Genomic DNA, 17,301 nt, shown 5'->3' on the forward strand with positions numbered 1-17,301 from the left:
GTAGCTTCGGGGCGGGGACACGTGATGGGCTCGGGCGCTTGATAAGAGGCGGTTGCTAAGCTACGCCAACCCCAAATTCGACATCTCAGCCAATAAGCTGTCGCTACGGAGTGGGGGGCGTGGCAGTCAGCCCAGGACCAATCCGTGACTGCAGCAGGAACCACAGGGAGGGTCATCGTCTCGCCAATAGGAAGTACTCGGAGGCGGGCCTGCCAGTCGGCGGACGGCTGAGACGCCATGAATATCTTGCCCAAGAAGAGTTGGCACGTCCGGAACAAGGACAATGTGGCCCGCGTGCGGCGTGACGAGGCTCAGGCCCGGGAGGAGGAGAAAGAGCGGGAGCGGAGGGTGCTGCTTGCCCAGCAGGAGGTAAGCCCCGAGTGCGGTCGGGCGGGACTCCCGGGCCGAGCGCGCAGGCGTGTGGAGAGGGGCCGGATGCTGGGGTGGCGCGCAGGCGCGCTGCGTCCCGTGAGGCCGGCGGGGCTGGGCGCGGCTGAAAGCGCCGGGCCCCACCTGCGTGGCCCCCGCCTCCCCATCTCCCAGTGCCAACTCCCGACCCGCTGCGGGGGGCCCCACCTGCGCCTCCCCCTTGCCCAGGTTTTCTCCCACTCGCGTAGTTCGCGAGGTCAGAGTGCGTGGCACAGGAGGGGCTGGTGAAAGAAGAATCCTTGCGCAGTTCAAGGAAACTCGGTCCCGTTTAGTTTGCCTGCGCAACCTCCCTGTTGAGCGCCTACTGTATGCTCGCAGAGCGCCTGACCTGCGGCCTCTCAAGCACCATTCGTGGTTGGAGGAGCAATGTCCCGCCTGTGCAGAGAGGGGGGATGGCTTCCGAAGGGCCACGACGGTGGGGCGAGCTCCTTGCCGTCCCCCCTCCCCCCACGCCCCCGGGTTTACGGTGCAACTGCTAATCTCTAGTTTGCAATCCTTTGTCCAGTCGGGCCCGGAGGTGATCTGCGTTCTTAAAGTTCGCTTTTGCCAGTAGAGATTGCTCGTCGTCTCCGGGGCGGTGACTGGGAGCCCTACCTGTAGTTCCGGTCGCCTGCTCTCCTGTTTTGGGCTGCCTTCACAGCTGTTTTGTCATCTGAGCCTGGGACCCTACTGGTTGACCGAGCGGCAGCGTACAGGCCCAGGTGTTGCCTCCTTCCCCTGTCTCCCCGGTCCATGTACTCTTCCTTACAGCCCCCAGCACCAGCACTGGGGCTCCCTCCGACATACTCAGAAACCGTCTCCCAGTCCTTGGAGTCCCGTCTAGGTTCTGAATACTCTGCCTGTAACTTTCTTTTCCCTAGGCCCGCACAGAATTCCTGCGTAACAAAGCCAGGCACCGGAGCTCTCTCCCTGAGCTCGAATCAGCAGAGGCAGGAGCCCGCGGTTCTGGCCCTGTGGACCTATTTCGGGAGCTGCTGGAGGAAGGGAAAGGGGGGACCAGAGGCAATAAAGAGTACGAGGAAGAAAAGCGACTGGAGAAAGTAAGCTGGCCCCCCACCTAGTGAGTCCTGGGTAGAGCCTGGGGGTGACTGACTGGAATAGTTGGCCGGGGGGCCTGGGGGGGGGTTGGTGGATGGTGATGAGATGAGCTCAGTATGGAACACCGTACTCAGGAGTGTGGGTTATTGCCATCCAGGCCTGCAAGGGGCTTGGAAGTGGGTGCTGGAATTCCCTCCCCGCCCAGCTATGGGACTGTTAGGTATAAACCCCTTGATGGGACAGGGCCCTCTAAGGGTTAGGGGAAGGTTACGGAGCTCTTTCAGTGTCCATCACCTCACCTGCTGTCAGGGATTCCTACCAGATCCTAATCTTGCCTTTGTCTTGCCTCACTTTTACTTTGCGAGCTGCTTTCAGGTCTGTCTTCAGTTTATCTCCCCAGAGTTGCCTGCCTCTGAACCCTAAAGTGTACCCTGTCCTTCCCTGATGCTTGTTACTGTCCAGGGCATGAGCCCCACTGTCCTTAACACATTGCTGGGCTGGCTAATGCTGGTTCTGCCTGTCCAGGAGCCTCAGGTGTCGTGTGGTCACGTGGAGGGCTCCCCGAGGGGACATCCTCACCTCCCTAGTTTCTGTTCCCCTCAGGAGAGGCAGGAGAAAGCTCTGGGCATCCTGACATACCTGGGCCAGAGTGCAGCGGAAGCCCAGACTCAGCCACCTTGGTACCAGCTCCCCCCGGGGCGAGGGGCCCCCAAGCCTGGCCCAGGTCCAGATGAGAAGATCAAGAACCGCCTGGACCCTCTTCGGGAGATGGAGAAGCATTTGCGGAGGAAGCGGCGGCACAGCGGAGAGGATGGCGGCCACAAAATGAAGGGGAAGGGGGTGCCCGAGAAGCAGCGGCCAGGAGGGTAAGCAAGCTGGGCTGGCCTGTGGGCTCGAGGACTGGGGCTGCGCAGCTGAGAGGCCACTCTCCACATGCAGTTTTGGGACCCTGACACGGCAAGCCTGCTTTCCTGAGATCCCTAGGCAGTGTTCAGTGTGGAGTGGCCGGTGGCTTCTGGGGAGACACTGCAGGTACAGGACACCTAGCCTTGTTTTGAGTTTTTTTTGGTGTTTTCATGCAAAATAGTGGTTAGACCCCAGAAAGCTTTAGGTCTCGGGGGTTTTGAGTTTGAGAGCCATGGGGTCAGCAGGTTTGTGTCCCAGCAGGACAACCCCCCAAGCAGACAGTTGGGTCATCCACAGAAGGGGAAACTGAAGCCTGGATGTGTTGTTTCAGCTGATTAACAGGGAGCTTTCTGGATCTGGAGAGGCACTAACTGTAAAGGGCGGTGATGGGATCCTTGTGCGCAGCATGAAGCCAGCTTCCCACCCCCAGGCCTCACAGTCCAGAGCGTCTGCTGCAAGGTGGGGGTTGGGGGAGTGTTCCAGGGGCTGTGAACTTCCTGACCTGACTCCTTTCCCCCAGGCCCCCATCCCTGGACCAGCTTCGAGCTGAACGTCTTCGGCGGGAAGCAACGGAACGGGCTCGTGCAGAGGCCCTGCTGGCCCAAGTCCGAGGCACAGCCCCCCAGGAAGACCAACCTGAAGAGGAGGCCGATGAACGGCGGAGGCGGTACAACTCCCAGTTCAACCCCCAGTGGGCCCGGCGTCCCGCCAGCAAGACCCAAGTGCTCACTGACTCCTGGGGGGAGAGGAGAGGCCGTAGCTGCCAGCCGTCATATAAAACTATTTATTCATAAATATTTTCCAAAATGAAAATAGGTTTACCAAAAAATGTCCCTCACTGGGGAGGGGAGGAGGGGGCAGCCCTCGCCCCCGGGGCCCCCAGGTGGGGCTGCTTCCTAGGGGAGAGGGCTGCCCCTGGCCTGGGGCCTCCCCCAGTCTTCCAGGGCAGGGCCCTCGCCTGGGCAGGGGGTGGGTGTCAGCATGCGGGGGGGTGGGGAGGGTGGAGGAAGGGGCCGGTGTCACTGGAGGTCCCGGTCCTCCAGGTAGCGGTACTCAAAGGTGAAGCCTTCCTTCTTCCGCTGGCCCCACTTCTCGTAGTCAAAGTAGATGTAGGTGCCCTGGCCAGGGGAGAAGGTGGTCAGTGAGTGGGCGAGGAGGTGCAGGGGCTCTGGGCTGCACGGACAAAGGGGACAGAGCTCAGGGCCAGATTGTGCCAGGCGCTGGGCCAGGGGCCCTGCATGCACAGGCCGTGTCCCTCCACCCTCACCAGGCTCTTCTCAGGCTCTCCTGCCCCTGTCAGAGGGAACGGGGAGGCGCGGAGAGGCCCCAGCTGGGTCTCCACCCCAGGCACGTTTACACAGTGTCTGCGGCTTCTTGGATGGCTGCGGCGTGAGGGCCAGAACTGGCGCTCGGTGCCCGAGCTGGGTCCTAGCATTTAGTTTTCACACAACCCTGAGGCCGTTACCCCATCCGAGAGAACGGAACAGGCTCAGTCTATAGCCAGGCACGCTGTTGGGACAGATGTTTTATTGGTGACCGTGGTGGTGTGATATTTCTGAAGGAGGGAGGCCTTGACGGGCACTTGGAGGAGTGCATGGGCCCAAACCAAGATGGGACAGGGAATCTGGTTAACAGCTGAGAGGATGGGGAAGGAGGCTGGGTCTGCATGATTGTCTGATATGCTTCAAGGAAGCTGAAAGAAGGGAGGTGAGGGGACTGAGCTCCAGGACAGGGCTTTGTTCAGTACTTGGCCTCGGGCAAATATTTGGTGGAAGAGACCAATGCGGAATATAGTGATTCAGAGTTACTGGAAACGAAATACATGCCTGATGCCTGATACCTGACCACGGAGTGGTCGTGTTAAGTACTTACACGTCATTAACTCAGTCCTGGTAACAACTGCACACGGGGTGTGGCAGCCTGTGTTTGCGTGTGAGGAGAGGGAGACAGGTCCAAGCCACTCGCCCAAGGTCACCCAGCTTGGGCTGGCCTCAAACCCAAGTGGAGTGCAGCAGATGGGGGTTCTGATTAGCATCCCCCTTCGTGTGTGCTACAGAGCCCCAGCTCTGCTGGGCGAGGGGCGATGGGTCGGGGAGCGGCTCATGCTCCCAGGTGGGAGGCAGCACGCACAGTATGGGCCCAGGGGCTACGGGACCACTAGCAGCCCATAGAGAGGAGAAGATGACAGGGGCCCCCCCCCCGCAGAGCACAGGGCTCATGCTGGAGGCAGGGGGTGGGCGGGGCACAGGGAGGGGCCCTCACCTGCTCAAACTCATCGGTGATGGTCTTAGGCTCCTCGTGCCTCTGGAACCACATCATGTACTTGGTGTGGAATCGCCACGACTGCTTCTTCAGGGCCTTGGCTGCCAGGTACTGTGCCTTCGTGCCCTGGAGGAGGAAGGGTGGAAGCAGGGGTCAGGGGGCCCCCACATTGGTGGAGGCACGGGGCACAGGGCCTCAGGCTGACCCGGGGCCCGCCGTAGGCTGAGGTGGGGCCGGTCAGTCCACTTGCTGAGGGGCTGGGGCATGGAACCTACCACTGCTGGTCAGCGGGTATAAACCGCTCAGAGCAGCTTCAAGAGAAGAAAAACTACTGCGTGCTGAGTGCGGAGGACGGGCAGTTAGAAAGCTTCCCCTGGCAGGACTGAGACTGGGAGGGGGAGCTTGTCACGACTCCCTGGGGTCATGCAGAGGAGACAGTTCCCTAGTGGCCTCCAGGGGCTGGCGAGACTGCATGGGGATGGACACTGTGGGCACAGCCACGGGTGGCCGGAGTGGGGCTGAGGCTCCCTGGTCCCCGCAGTGGACCGACCTGGCCCTCGACCTCAACACAGACATGTCTGTGCTGAAGTGTGTGGACAGGGACGGGTCTGCCTGTGGGGGAAGTGGGGGGCAGGGAGGGCAGGACTGGGGGATGGGGAGGGGGTGCGGTCCCGGTGGCCGCAGTGGGGCACCCACCTCACCCCTCCAGCCCGAGGGGGGACGGCGGCGGTGGCGGCGAAGCCGGGGGGCCCGAGGCTGCCCCGGGGGCCCTGCTGTACCTCCAGATAGTAGAAGATGAAGAAGAGCGTCTCTGTTGACAGGCGCTGGTAGAACTCCACGGTGTCCGAGTGTGGGGGTGGCATCTGGTGGTGGTAGGGGGGCGTCGGGCAGGGATTCCGGGGGAGGTACTGCCTGTGAAGGGACAGGAGGTTTGGCGGCCATGCCCAACAGGCCTTGTGGTCCGTGGACCGGATCGTAGCCACGACCTGCCCCCTGTGCCCCACTGCTCAGGGGCAAGGTCTCCAGCACCTGGTCATCCCCACCCCAAGTGCCTCGGACCCCAGCTCTCATGGACAGCCCCAAGTCCAGTGCCCGGCCTAACCTCGTGTCCCAGGACCAGGGGACCAGGTCCCTGGCCTGGACCGCCTCCCACGTGCCTAGGGGTCCCGGTGCCTCACCGGATGCGCTCTGAGTCTGAGGGATGAGGCATGTGGTGCCAGGCAGCCTCCTCCATAGCCTGCTGGTACAGCTGCTCCTTGGTGAGGGGCACAGGCCCCAGCGGACACACGCCCAGGGACAGTGGGATGTTCACCTCTGACAGCTGTAGGGGCGTTTGCGCGGAGGCTGGTGGGGCAGATGTGCTGCTCAGGATGATGTCTGTGGGGGGAATGGGGACCGGCCCTTTGGTGAGGCTGGTGGGGGGCCTGTCCCCCCGCTCTCCAGCCGCCTTCCGCCTCACCCAGACCCACACCTCGCTCAGTCAGGTGCAGCGCTGGCACGGGGTCCTCGATGCCGGAGCTGATGGCTGCCCGCTCCGCCATGGACTTGAGAGAGCTCAGGGGTTCTGGGGCCTGCAAAGAGAAGAGTGCTGGCACCACGTTCCACGTCCTCCGGTGGGCGTCGGGCCAAGGCCACCAGCGTGAAGAGCCTTGCTGCCACCCCACCTAACGGGGAGATGGTGTAGATGTGGGGGCAGGTGCAGCATCTGAGGAGTGGCTGTTTGCTGGGGCCCCTACCACGCCGGACCACAATGGCAGGTCCGGGAACACTGGCCTGCACACCCCCACCCCACTGCCCAGGATGCTACACCGCGTGCGCCCCACCCCCCTGTCCAGCTGGCACAGGGCCGTGGGGCAGTCTCCTGGCACCCATGGCATCCCAGCTCCTCGCTGGCGGACAGGCGGGCCTGCAGGTAGTGCTGCCTGCCCAGGCCTCCGTGCTGCCCAGGCCTCCGGGGCCGTCCTCGCGACCCTGACCCTCACACCCTCCCGCCCCCCATGCTTTTCTCAGTGGCCCCAGAGGGACTGGTCTAGCCCCATCCTTCTCTGTCCTTTCTCCACTCACAAGCCAGCAGACCCCTCCTCCTCAGAGACACGCAGTAAATTTCCTGTCTGTGTACCTCTGAACCACGTGCTTACTCTGGGCCCCACACCATTCCCAGGGCTTGTGTCCTGTCATACCAGGGGTGCAACTGGGAGCACCTGCTTTGTCCAGAGGGAAGGCCATGCAGGACGGGGGCCCAGACTCTGACACGGCAGAACTAAGGTTAAACGCAGGCCTAGAAATTCACTCCCACGTCCTACTCCCCTTTCGGACTCTGGCAGGACCCCACTGCCTCCCCAGAACACCGGACCACGCTCGCAGCCCTGCAGCCCACTTGTGCCCCCATCTCGTATCTGCGGAGCCCTGCCCCAGCGTTCTCCCCCGCTCCAGTAGCGGCCCTCCTGCAACCCTGGCACGAGAGACACAAGAGAACCACCCCTTCCTCAGCCTTTCCTGACCCTGGGACCCCCATTGCTCCCAGCTTAGGTCTCCTCGCCAAGGCCTTGCTGGGCCATCGCCCCAAGTTCAAGGCACCTCTACAGGTCCACAGCACCCACTGCCCCCAGCCCCGTGCAGTCCTGGTCGGCTTCCTATAGAGGAGGTGGAAGACCTGGGTGTGCTCACCCAGCACGAACCATGGCCCAGAGTGGACGCCAGTGAAGGGAAAAGGAGGGCGGTGAGCCAGAAGGTGGGGTGTGTGCCGGAGCAAGGGGACACGGGGATAGAGAGGATGGTGGGAAGTCAGAGCACAGGACAGAGCTGCAGAGTGCCAGAGCCTGGGGACCAGGTGAGGGTGTATGGGGTGGGGGTGGCCAGCAGACCCGGAGGAAGGGGACAGCACACGTGCAGGGAAGCCTGCGGCCCACCTTGATCTCCGGGGCAGTGCTGAACTGCGGAGGCCCGTTGAGCAGGGCACCGGCTGCCTTGGCCTCGCTGAAGCTGGGTGTCGGGGAGCTGGGAGGGTTCACAGGAAGTGGCACCAGGAGGCTGGGTCCCCCTGTGTTGTTCCCTGAGCCTGGAGCTACACCCCCAGCTCCCGCTGAGGCTGCCGCACTGGGTTCTTTCCTGGGAAGGAGGGAGAAGAGGGCTCAGAGAACAGGAGGCCTGGGCAAGTGGGGGATGAGTCGGACCTCTGCACCAGTCTACGGACGGGGACCAAGGGAGAGGTCAGTGTTCCACCCACAGCATGGGTCGCCTCAGGCAGATGCCCCGTGAGGTGGCCCACCCAGAGCCTGGCGGTCGGGCAGACCCTGGAAGAAGGTCTTCCCTATTGTCCTTCGGACGTCACAATCTTTCTGGGGGCAAACTTCTGAGAAATGAGGACTCTCTCGAAAGGTCTGACCTGAGAACTGAACAAGCAGCTTTTGGAGGAGAGTCAGGTGGGTCTAGGGCAGGCTCTGGAAAGGGGACGTGAGGGGACTCTAAGAACAATCCCAATTGCCCGAGAAATGTTTTAAAACATTCCAAAGGGTCAAGCTAAGGGACTGACTGATACTATGTCCTGGGAGGAAAGAAGTGGGGACATGACGCCCGACCAGGTGGGCGAAGTCCTGGCAAAGGCAGGGGCAGACACTCACGAGGTGCTGGGAGGTGGGTTGTGGGGGCCCGACGGGGGGCCCAGAGCCTGGCTACTGGCGCTGCTGCCCCCACTGCTGCTGAGTGCCACCTCTGCTGGGCTGTCTGCCACCACTGAGCTGTAACCTGGGGGCAGGAAACGGGGCATGAGAACGGGCTGACCACAGCAGGACCCCCCCCCCCGCCCAGCCACCCTGCTTACTGGTGGCGCCGTTCTGCTTGCCAGGGCCTCCGCCTCCACTGCTGTTACTGCTGCTGCCGCTGCCGCCCCCTCCGCCGCCTCCCCCTCCCCCACCAGGCTGGACGCTGGGCGGCCGGGGCTGGGTGCTGCTGGACCCACTGGGGGCTGGCGGGGCCACAGCCTGGGCATAGGGGGCAGGGGTGCCTGACCCGTGGCTGGGAGCCGGGCTGGCCTTGGGGCCCAGGGCGCTCGCCGGCGCTGCTGGGGTAGAGGCCCCATTGTTGCCAGAGGCAGTGCTCAGGGTGGAGGCAGCAGGCGGGGGGCCAGGTGGGTAGCTGGGCGGCATAGCCGGGGACTGAGGGTGCTGGCTGCTGTGGACAGGCTTAGAGCCATTTTTGGCTGGAGACTGCAGGGAAGAGAGAAAAGGGTCAGGCCCCACTGGGCCAGTGGGTCTGCTGAGCCCCCCTGCCCCAAGCGGGGCTCCACCATCCTTGCAGTGCCCGGCTGCCCCTAGCTCTCCCCTCCCCTTGACCTTACCCTCAAAGCTTCAATCACCACCTTGACACCTAAACTACACACGCATTCCCGTCCACACCCAGCCTCCCACATCCTGCGTGGACACCTCCCCGTGGCAGCCCACAGGGGAGACGCCCCCACCCCCGGACGTCAGGACAGCAGCTACGTCCTCAAGGGAAGATCAGCTGGAAGCAGCTAACAGTCCAAGAGAAGGAAAAGCAGCCTGAAATGGGCCAGTGGCTCTGAAGGTCACTGAAAGGCTCACAAAGTAACTGGAAGGGCCGCTGCTGACCAGCCCCCAGAAAGCAGCAGGGACACGCCTGCCACCCAGCACTGCCTGGTGGCCCGCGGCCCAGCCCTCGCTGCACACCCCAGGTCCTGAGAACCTCCCCACTTCCCCTCAAGCCCTCCCAGCAGGCCACTCCTTGACACCCTGGTTGAAGCACATGCTCCTGCCCCGGGAGGTCACACCTACCTGGCTGACTTCGCTATCCGTCGAGCGTCCCCTTTTCTTATCATCTTCAGAGTTTTCCTGAGGTGGGGTGCCGAGTGAAACTGGTGTGAGCTCGAGGGACCCAGTAGAGAGGCCCAACTCTGATGCCCCCGGGACCGCTGTGGGACCTGTGTCCCGAGCCTCACCGGGGAGCCAGCACCCCGCCAGCCTCTACAGCCCGGGGACTGCTCTCCTTAGGGACTCCAACCCTCGATTCCCTGCCCGCGCCGCACGCCCAGGACCCATCCTCAGGGCCCGCACCCAGGACACCGAGCCCCCACTCGCTCAGTTCCCTCAGGTTCCCCTTGGGTCACCTCCTCACCGTGGTGCAGTTGGCCGGGCTGGGCGGGATGGGAGAGCTGGAGGTCGTGGAGGTGGGTGTGCTGCTGGACTGGTTGAAGATCTCATCCTCCATGTGACTGTGGCTGGGGGGGGAGGTGGCGACCAGCGCCTGTGCTGTGGGGGCAGGAAGAGGCAGGCTCGACGGGCTGGGACACCTCCCCAACCGGGCCCTCACTGCCCCATGCCCGCAGGCCAGCCCCGGGCCTCACGAATGTCCTCGAGGTCCAGGTCGTCATAGAGGAACTCGTTCTCCTCGAAGTCGGGGTCCTGGGACGAGTCGACGTAGTACTCGACGTCATCCTTGATCTTGCGGATGGCATCCACAAGGATGGAGTCATTGTCCAGCATGCGCAGGATGGTCTCCAGCATGCGGACGTGGTAGCGGTGCTTCTCGATGTGCCGCTTCAGGCCCTCGATCCGGTCCTGCTTCTGCTGGCGAGCCCAGGGCCAGGCTCAGGGGCTGCAGGGCACCTGGCCAGGCCCCTCCTGCCTCCACAGAACCTGTCCTCAGTCCCCGACCCCCGCAGAGACCCAGAGGCTCCACTCCGGCCCCTCCTGCCGTAGGCAGTATGGAGTCAGTCTGTGCCCCATCCCAGCCCCTCAAGGATCCCCAGCTCCCACCCAGACACCCCAGGAAGCTCCCCCAAAACCAGAAAGCCTTGTGCTCCTACCCCATGGCCCCCTGCAGCGCCCAACAGCCCGGACCTCCAAACTGCAGCCCATCGCACCCCCATCTGCTCTAACCCCAACAGTGATGACGCCCGTTTGCAGGGAGCCGGCATCTCTGTCCTCACGTGGCCCACCCTGCGGGATACACATTCAGCAGCTTAGCCCCTGGGCTCTCCAGGCGCCAGCCCCGGCCAAGGCCTCAATTCTAAATCCTCTCCCTCCACAATGACCTATTCCATCTCTCCTTCAGGCTCCAGCTTCCCAAACCCCTTGAGGCTCAGACGCCCAAACCAGGCTCATTTCCCACCGCCCCGCATCCTGGACCCAGCTCTCCATTCTCTATGTTTCCTGTGCCAACAAGTACATGTGCTCTGCAGCCCCCTGAACCCACACCCTATGACCCCGGAGTTTCGGCATCGGGGCCCCTAGATCTGGCTTTGCCCCAAAACTACTCTTCTCAGCGCAAATGAGCCTCATTTCTCCTTGCGGCCTCAGGACCTGGGCCTTCTCAGAACTAGGATGCCACGGCTTCAGCCCTCAGACCTCCCCACCCCGTGTGGCCAACCGCTCTTGCTACGTCAGCGACCCTGGCAGAACCCAGCATGTTACCCCAAACTGCTCCTCGTTTCCAGGGTGCCACTGCTTACTGAAGCTGGACCCAAGACTGGTTCACCAACATGGGTCACCCCCAGTGGCCACTAACCCCCGACTCGCCTCAGCCCGTCTCTTTCCCCTGGGCGCAGGGTCCCCCACTCACATCCTTGTCCCCCTTCTTCTTGCGTGTCTGCACGGACAGCGACTCCACTTCACTCTCGAACTGGTCCACCTGCATGTTCAGGGTGTCGATGGTGTTCTAGGGGAGAGGGCGAGCAAAGGCAGGTGGTCAGCCAGGGTCCCCATGGATGCCCGGGATTGGGGCCCTGAGGTCCCCTCCTCTTCTCTTCCCTGACTCACCGTGAGCCACTGGCCAACCTCCTCCTTCTCCTTCTGGGCAGGGTCCACCTTCTGAGCCAGGCCCAGGCCCTCTTTGCTGTAGGCTTTAGTCTTGGTCTCTCGCTCCACAACTTTGAACCGTTCCATTTGCTGTGGACAGCACAGGTGGAAAGAGATCTCAGCCCACTGCCTCTTCCCTTCCCCCTGGGAGGGAGAAACCTTCCTCTTCTAGGGACTTCTGGGGACCCAGGAATCAGCCACCTCCCACCTCTCAGGTTCCAGGCTCTGGGCTCCTACCGTCTCAATGAGCTTGCGGTTGTCTATGAGCTGCCTCTTGTCCTTGATCTCGTTGGACGCTACCCATGTCTTGATCTGGTCCCTCAGCCGCTGCAGGTGGAGGAAAAGCGAGACAGTTCCACCGCCTCAGACCCGGGCACGGAGGCCGCCAGCCCCTCCTCCCTCCGCCCTCAGGACACAGGAATCCAGGCTAGTCCCCTCACTTGGAGCTTCTTAATCTCCTTCTTTAGGTCAGCCTCATACTTTTCTTTCTGGTTCGCGTTGGCTGCATTGTGGAGCTGAGGGATGAAGAGAGCCCAGGCGTCAGTGTGGGACTTGGGGCCCTCGTGCCCACTCCAGTGGTAAAACTTGTCTCCTAGGGCTGGGGACACCCACCCCCCACCCCAGTCCATCTCAGAGCTGCTGCTTAGGTCCTCAGCACCTGGACCCACAATCCCTCTCCCTGGCCTACACCCACAGACCTGAACCTCGTCCTGTGCTCTCCTCCCCGGAGACCCAGATCTTTAGGGTCCCATGCCCTGTACCTTCTGCCAGATATCTTCAAACTGCTCCACGCCCTCGGACACCTTCTTGAGGCAGCGATCAATCTCACCTGGCCAGGGACGAGAGAAGGCTGTGAGCACCCTGCCAAGGCAGCAGGCATCCGAGGAGGACCTCTGAGGACAGTGAGCATGTGGCTACACAGGCAGCGGGCGAGGAGACCAGTACCTTGGAGTTTGCGCTTGTCCGCCATCTTCCCTGCCCTACAGATGCAGGCTCTTCATACTCTCTTGGAGACGGACGCTGCTGAGAGAGAAGGAAGGGACGCGTGTTTACTCCCTGGCTGGTCCAGACACGGAGATATGAACGAGGCTGGGAACGGGAGGGTACATGGCATGGTAAAGGGAAGACGCATTTATTATCTGATGACAGAGATCAGGCCGAGTTCTACTTATGCTGCCCAGACAGCCCAGCACAGGGGCTGAGTTCTCTGGAAGATTGCTGGAACAAGGAACCAGATGTACTTTTTCCCAGGAAGTAAGAAATTCCTAGAGCGTAGACCACCTTCTTGCAGATGACGCTCTAGATGATTTAGAGCAGGAAGCGGCCAAGCAGCCCACGGCTGGGTGCAGGGGAGGAAGGCCCACAGTGGGGTAGGGCACACAGGTGACTAGAATCCTAACACCAGAGAAGTGACCCCTCAGACAGCTCAGAAGATGAAGACTTTGCGGGAAAAAGAGCCAGACGCTGTCTGTGTTTAGTAACTGTAGGAGACGGAGTGGGAGCAAGGGGAGATGGGAAGGGCCTGAAATCAGGAAAAGCTAAACACACCCGTCTTGTCAGGGCTGGGTCCCAAGCAGAAGAGGGCTGTACACCACCAAATTTATTCCACAGCAGTCGTTCAAACACGGGGGACAACCCAACCCAAAGAATTAGATGTATGGGGGCAGAAGGCATCACCCCAGAGAGGGCCAGGAGAGTGAAAGGGGACCTCAGCTGTAGGAGAGCTGTCTGTGCACACGAAGGAGATACTGATCAGATGCGATGGTGACACAGATGTGGGAAAACATAAACCACTAGGACGTGTGCCCAGTAAGTACTTAGAGAGTGGGGTGTCTTCACCCTGAAAGTACATGCAGCCCAGAGGAAACCAGGAGCTCTGGCCCAGGAAGAAGCCACAACTTAGGGTCTGATATCAATATGGGGGGGGGGGATGCAGGAGCCTTGCAGAGGGGTTAGGCCAAGGGGACTCGTGCACTGCCCAAGGTCACCCCCCAGAGAGGGGGCCTCTACTGAAAAGCACAGCTCCCTAAGAGAGGCCCCAGAGCAGCTTTGAGGACCAAGAGCCTCAACCCAAAGGGAGGCCACACCAAGAGGATCCCCACCCACAAAAACAGTCCCAACCGAAGACACTTTCTGCAACAATAGAAACATTCCACATCTGGGCTAGCTGTACCCCTGAATGCTGAAGATGTGGCTTGTGCACGAAACAGTGGACCTTTTCGTTTTTACTTCAGTTACTTCACTGCAGGTGGCTAGCAACTACCGACGGGACAGCAAATGACCACGCTTGAGAAGGACAAGTCCTAAAGCTGTGTATACTAGCCCCCTCCACAGGAGTCCATTCTGGATGGTAGGGAGAGGCTAGGACACCTTAGACTGGAGGGGGCACAAATCTCCAACGAGGGCCGACCGAGACAATGGCTATACCCCGGGCCCAGGGCCAGCTGACACACAGGTGGGGCCCAATCCCCACACAAGGAAGATCCCAGCTTCGGGAAGGAGAGGTAGCCAGTAGCCCAGAGGGGATGCGAACTGAAATGGGGGAAGGGCCTTTGGCCTGGGAGCTCGGGAGAGGGCCAGGACCCCAACACAGAAACTCCTCTTACTGCCCCAAAGTAGGTACAGGGATGTGACACAGGACCTTGCACTGCCTGCCTCCAGCCCAGAAAAGAGGACGCCTACTTTACAGCCCTACACAAGGCACGCCACATGGAGGAGTCGGGTCATCTAGCTTAGAGGAGGTGGTGCTGCCCCCAAGAAGGTAACAGATGGAGGGAGCAACAAGCCCTCATGGAGTCGGAGGCACGGGGCCAGGGGAACAAGAGCCTCAGCCCAGGGAGGTGAGGTTTCAGACCCTCGAAGCAGGGAGCAGCTCAGGCCCAGAGAGGACAGCACAGGATCTGCAGGAGGCATCACGGGCCCAGCTGGGCGCTGCAGTGGACAGCAGTCTTCCCCACAGAGGTTAACAGCCCCTCCCTCTGAAGACAGACCGCCCCACCCCCAGCAAAGGACGAGGGAGAAACGTGGAGCTTGAGCCTTGAAGTGAAGGTACAAGCACAGAAAAACCCTGTTCTTACGGGGCTGGGGGCCCCCACTGCTCCTAGGGGGTCCACCAAGATCTCCCAGGGGAAGTAACCACAGTAGGCTCACCCTGAGACAGGGCTGGGGGGGGGGCATCTCAGGCACCCCAGAGCCTTCTCGTTCACGGCATGGGGTCTCAAACAGAACAGAGGAACCGGGGAACCCTGGCCCAGGAGGCTTCACCAGGTCTCATCCCCTCAAGGAGCCCGTTCTAGGTCAGGGAGAGTGATCAGTGTGCCAGACTCACAGCAGCCAAGAGCCGTTTCACTGAGGGGCCCAGAGAATGGACAGCCCCTGAAACCTCAGCTGAGGGCTGAGGGCACAGTCCCAGAGACCTGAGGACACCAGGGCAGGAAAGTAGAAGGCTCAGGCCTGGGACCCAACACAACCCTGGGGGCTGTCACCGCCTCTGGTGAAGAGGCCTTGCACCGGGGCAGGAGCGCCGGCAGGCAGTCCGAAATTGGGAGGCTGCCGCTGCCACCCCAAAGAGCGCCGGGACTCTGGGAGAGGGACGTGTTCGGGCCTGGGGTGCAGGCAGCTGTGTCCCCACTGGGAGGCCCAACAGCCAGGGCGGGGGTCTGGGAACCCCAGCTGGGAAAGACAGCAAAGGGACAGCAGCGACGTGTCTCCGTGGTATCTCCAGCACCCCCTGGGCTGGGAAGGCAGAAGCCTTAGAGCCACGCAGGGGGACCACGCAAGAGAGCAAAGCGTCAGCCTGGGCACCGCCAAGGGCAGGACCCTGCGCCTGGGGAAGGCAACCCTGACGGAGCTCCCTGACTCCGGAGCAGAAGGCGCACCCCAGCCAACACAGTCTGCACATCCCAGGGCCAGACCTTAGCTCCCTGGGTTCCAGCTGCGTGCGAGGGGGGACGCGTGAGCCCCGGACCCCCGGCAAGCGCCGGCGTGACCGGGGGCGCGCGCGGGCTGCGGGGGGAGGCGCCAGCACGCCCACACCCACGGGCAGGGGCGGTGTCTGGGGGAGGAAGGGGTGCTTGCACGGCCCACGGCGCACCTCGGCTGCGGCACGGAGCGGGCAGCGGCGCCACGGGGGAGCCCTGCGCCCGGCACAGCGCTCGTTAAGTGGGAGTGACATCACCCGGCCCGGCAGAGGGGCAACCCGCGACCCGAGGCGGGCCCGCACCCCTGCCCGCCCCGCAGGCGCAGCGCCCCGGGCCCCGACTTTCCGCTGCAGGGCAAACTTTGGCGGAGGCCGGCGGGCCGTGCAGGGGTCCCGGCCGTGGGGCAGATGGGGGGACGGAGACGCCCGCCCCGCCTGCGGGCCCGGCGCCCACGGGGGTCTGCCGTCCGGCCGCCCGCACCGACGCGAAGAGGAGCGGCCCCGCTCGCCCGCACCCCCGCGGGAGGGGACCCCCGCGGGAGGGGACCCCCGGCGCGGCCGCGGGGCGCGGAGGAGGGCGCGGGGGCGGGGGGGGAGGTCAGCGGCGGGTGCCGCGGCCGCCCCTGCCGGGAGCCCACGCCGGGGGTCGGGGGGCCGGGGGCGGCCATGTCGCGACAGGCGGCGGTGGCGCCGGGGGAGGAGGGGAAGGGGTCTGGCCCAGTCGAGCCTGACGCTCTCACCACAGGAGCTGGCGCCGCCGCTGAGGAGCGTATCGCGACAGGCGGGGGAGGCGAGCGCCCGCCGCCTTTTTCTCGCGCCCCGGGTCCGGGCGCTATCGCGATAGCGGCGCGAAGCGGAAGTGGGGTGGGGGAAAGTGGGCCCGGGGTTGTTCTGACGACGGGGTCGGGGCTCAAGGGAGGCCGCGGCGTCTGCCGATGGCTCCGCGGAAGCTGACCGGGCCCGGTCCAAGATGGCGGCGGCGGAGGAGGCCTCCCCTCCTCTCTTCTCGTCTCTGGCGCCGACCCGCCCCCGAGACCCGAATATAGGCCTGTGATTGCTCCTGCGGCCTGTCGCTCTTGCCCCTCGAACGCTCCCTATTGGTCCTTGGCAGGGATGCAGCCGGCCTCCTCTCGCCGATTGGGCAATCGCTCCAAGGCGCGGCGTTCGATTGGCCTCCCGCGCAGGCTGCTAGGATTGGCTCAGGTTTTCTTCCCCGCTCCTCCTCCTCCCCGCCTCAGGGCACAACACGCCAGCGCGAGGGCCCGTGCGTCAATCAAGAGGCCACTGTCGTGCTGATTGGATACACCCGCCCCCTTCTCCTAAACCAATTGGCCGGGGGGAGGAGCTAGGCTGATGAAGGGCGGGAAGACGTTCGTCTAGTTTAGAGCCGTTTGTAATTGGTTGTGAGAGGATATTCTGCCCTGAAGCTATTGGTTGGGTTCGGAAGTGGGTGGGGAAAGTGGAGGAAGGCATGGAGCGTGGGCGTGAAAGGCAGCACACCTAATAAGCGGCAGACAAGTGCCTTCCGGGCGGGGGCCGGGCGGAGGTCGCCTGCCAATCAAAGCCGCCCTGGGGCCCCCCCGGAGGGAAGCGGTCCCCTCGGTGGCCCTGCCTGCTGCCATTACCCCTGGCCGGTGTAGAGGGTAATGGTGTAGAGGGCAGCCTCCCGCGTTCCTCGTGTCCCTGCAGCTGGCCGGTGTTCGGCACGGGTCCGGGACCGGGTCCTGCGGGTGGGAGGGAGCAGTGGACGGCGCCCCACGTCGCTCGCGCCTGCACGCCCGCGGCGGTGAGGAAGCTGCAAGGAGGTCCTACTCCCTGCACGTCCGCGTCCTCGGCGCTGGCACGACGCTGCAGAAGGCACTCGGGGGATCCCCGCTTTCCCACTCTGGCGCCGCTTCTGTCACTCCGGGATGATTCCGGTGTGCTCTCCCGGAG

General features: G+C 63.1%; 2 protein-coding genes across 9 annotated transcripts; one reads left to right on the top strand and one right to left on the bottom strand.

Annotated features, from left to right (window-relative positions):
• The first annotated feature begins 27 nt into the window (after nucleotides 1-27).
• On the top strand, nucleotides 28-3,186 carry LENG1 (leukocyte receptor cluster member 1). The gene is made up of 4 exons (XM_059153673.1): nucleotides 28-369; nucleotides 1,290-1,469; nucleotides 2,071-2,333; nucleotides 2,894-3,186. The coding sequence occupies exons 1-4, from the start codon at nucleotides 238-240 to the stop codon at nucleotides 3,165-3,167; spliced, it is 849 nt and encodes a 282-aa protein (XP_059009656.1). The 5' UTR covers nucleotides 28-237; the 3' UTR covers nucleotides 3,168-3,186.
• On the bottom strand, nucleotides 3,144-16,369 carry CNOT3 (CCR4-NOT transcription complex subunit 3). Of its 8 annotated transcripts, none has more exons than XR_009348952.1 (18): nucleotides 16,107-16,367; nucleotides 12,393-12,470; nucleotides 12,209-12,276; nucleotides 11,888-11,962; nucleotides 11,685-11,774; nucleotides 11,409-11,537; nucleotides 11,212-11,307; nucleotides 9,995-10,214; nucleotides 9,766-9,899; nucleotides 9,426-9,482; nucleotides 8,456-8,840; nucleotides 8,256-8,379; nucleotides 7,545-7,743; nucleotides 6,107-6,206; nucleotides 5,814-6,012; nucleotides 5,332-5,547; nucleotides 4,636-4,761; nucleotides 3,144-3,491 (listed from the first exon to the last, which is right to left on the bottom strand). XR_009348952.1 is itself a non-coding variant. In XM_059153610.1 (18 exons), the coding sequence occupies exons 2-18, from the start codon at nucleotides 12,415-12,417 to the stop codon at nucleotides 3,393-3,395; spliced, it is 2,262 nt and encodes a 753-aa protein (XP_059009593.1). In that variant the 5' UTR covers nucleotides 12,418-12,467; nucleotides 16,107-16,367; the 3' UTR covers nucleotides 3,144-3,392. The 8 variants fall into 8 exon arrangements, 6 of the variants coding, with proteins under 6 accessions (XP_059009593.1, XP_059009592.1, XP_059009594.1 ...); XM_059153610.1 differs by having other exon boundaries at nucleotides 5,415-5,547; nucleotides 9,995-10,217; nucleotides 12,393-12,467; XM_059153609.1 differs by having other exon boundaries at nucleotides 5,415-5,547; nucleotides 9,995-10,217.
• Nucleotides 16,370-17,301: the final 932 nt, after the last annotated feature.

The sequence above is a fragment of the Mustela lutreola genome, chromosome 16 (assembly GCF_030435805.1).
Source record: "Mustela lutreola isolate mMusLut2 chromosome 16, mMusLut2.pri, whole genome shotgun sequence".
Classification (NCBI taxonomy): Eukaryota; Metazoa; Chordata; class Mammalia; order Carnivora; family Mustelidae; genus Mustela; species Mustela lutreola.

Coding starts and splice junctions, on each gene's coding strand:
- LENG1 (XM_059153673.1), top strand. CDS start 238: ATGAATATCTTGCCCAAGAAGAGTTGGCACGTCCGGAACAAGGACAAT. Junction 1,470..2,070: donor AAGAAAAGCGACTGGAGAAA/GTAAGCTGGCCC, acceptor TGTTCCCCTCAG/GAGAGGCAGGAGAAAGCTCT. Junction 2,334..2,893: donor GAGAAGCAGCGGCCAGGAGG/GTAAGCAAGCTG, acceptor CCTTTCCCCCAG/GCCCCCATCCCTGGACCAGC.
- CNOT3 (XM_059153607.1), bottom strand. CDS start 12,417: ATGGCGGACAAGCGCAAACTCCAAGGTACTGGTCTCCTCGCCCGCTGC. Junction 9,483..9,765: donor GCCCGGCCAACTGCACCACG/GTGAGGAGGTGA, acceptor ACCCCACCTCAG/GAAAACTCTGAAGATGATAA. Junction 8,841..9,425: donor CGGATAGCGAAGTCAGCCAG/GTAGGTGTGACC, acceptor TCTTCCCTGCAG/TCTCCAGCCAAAAATGGCTC.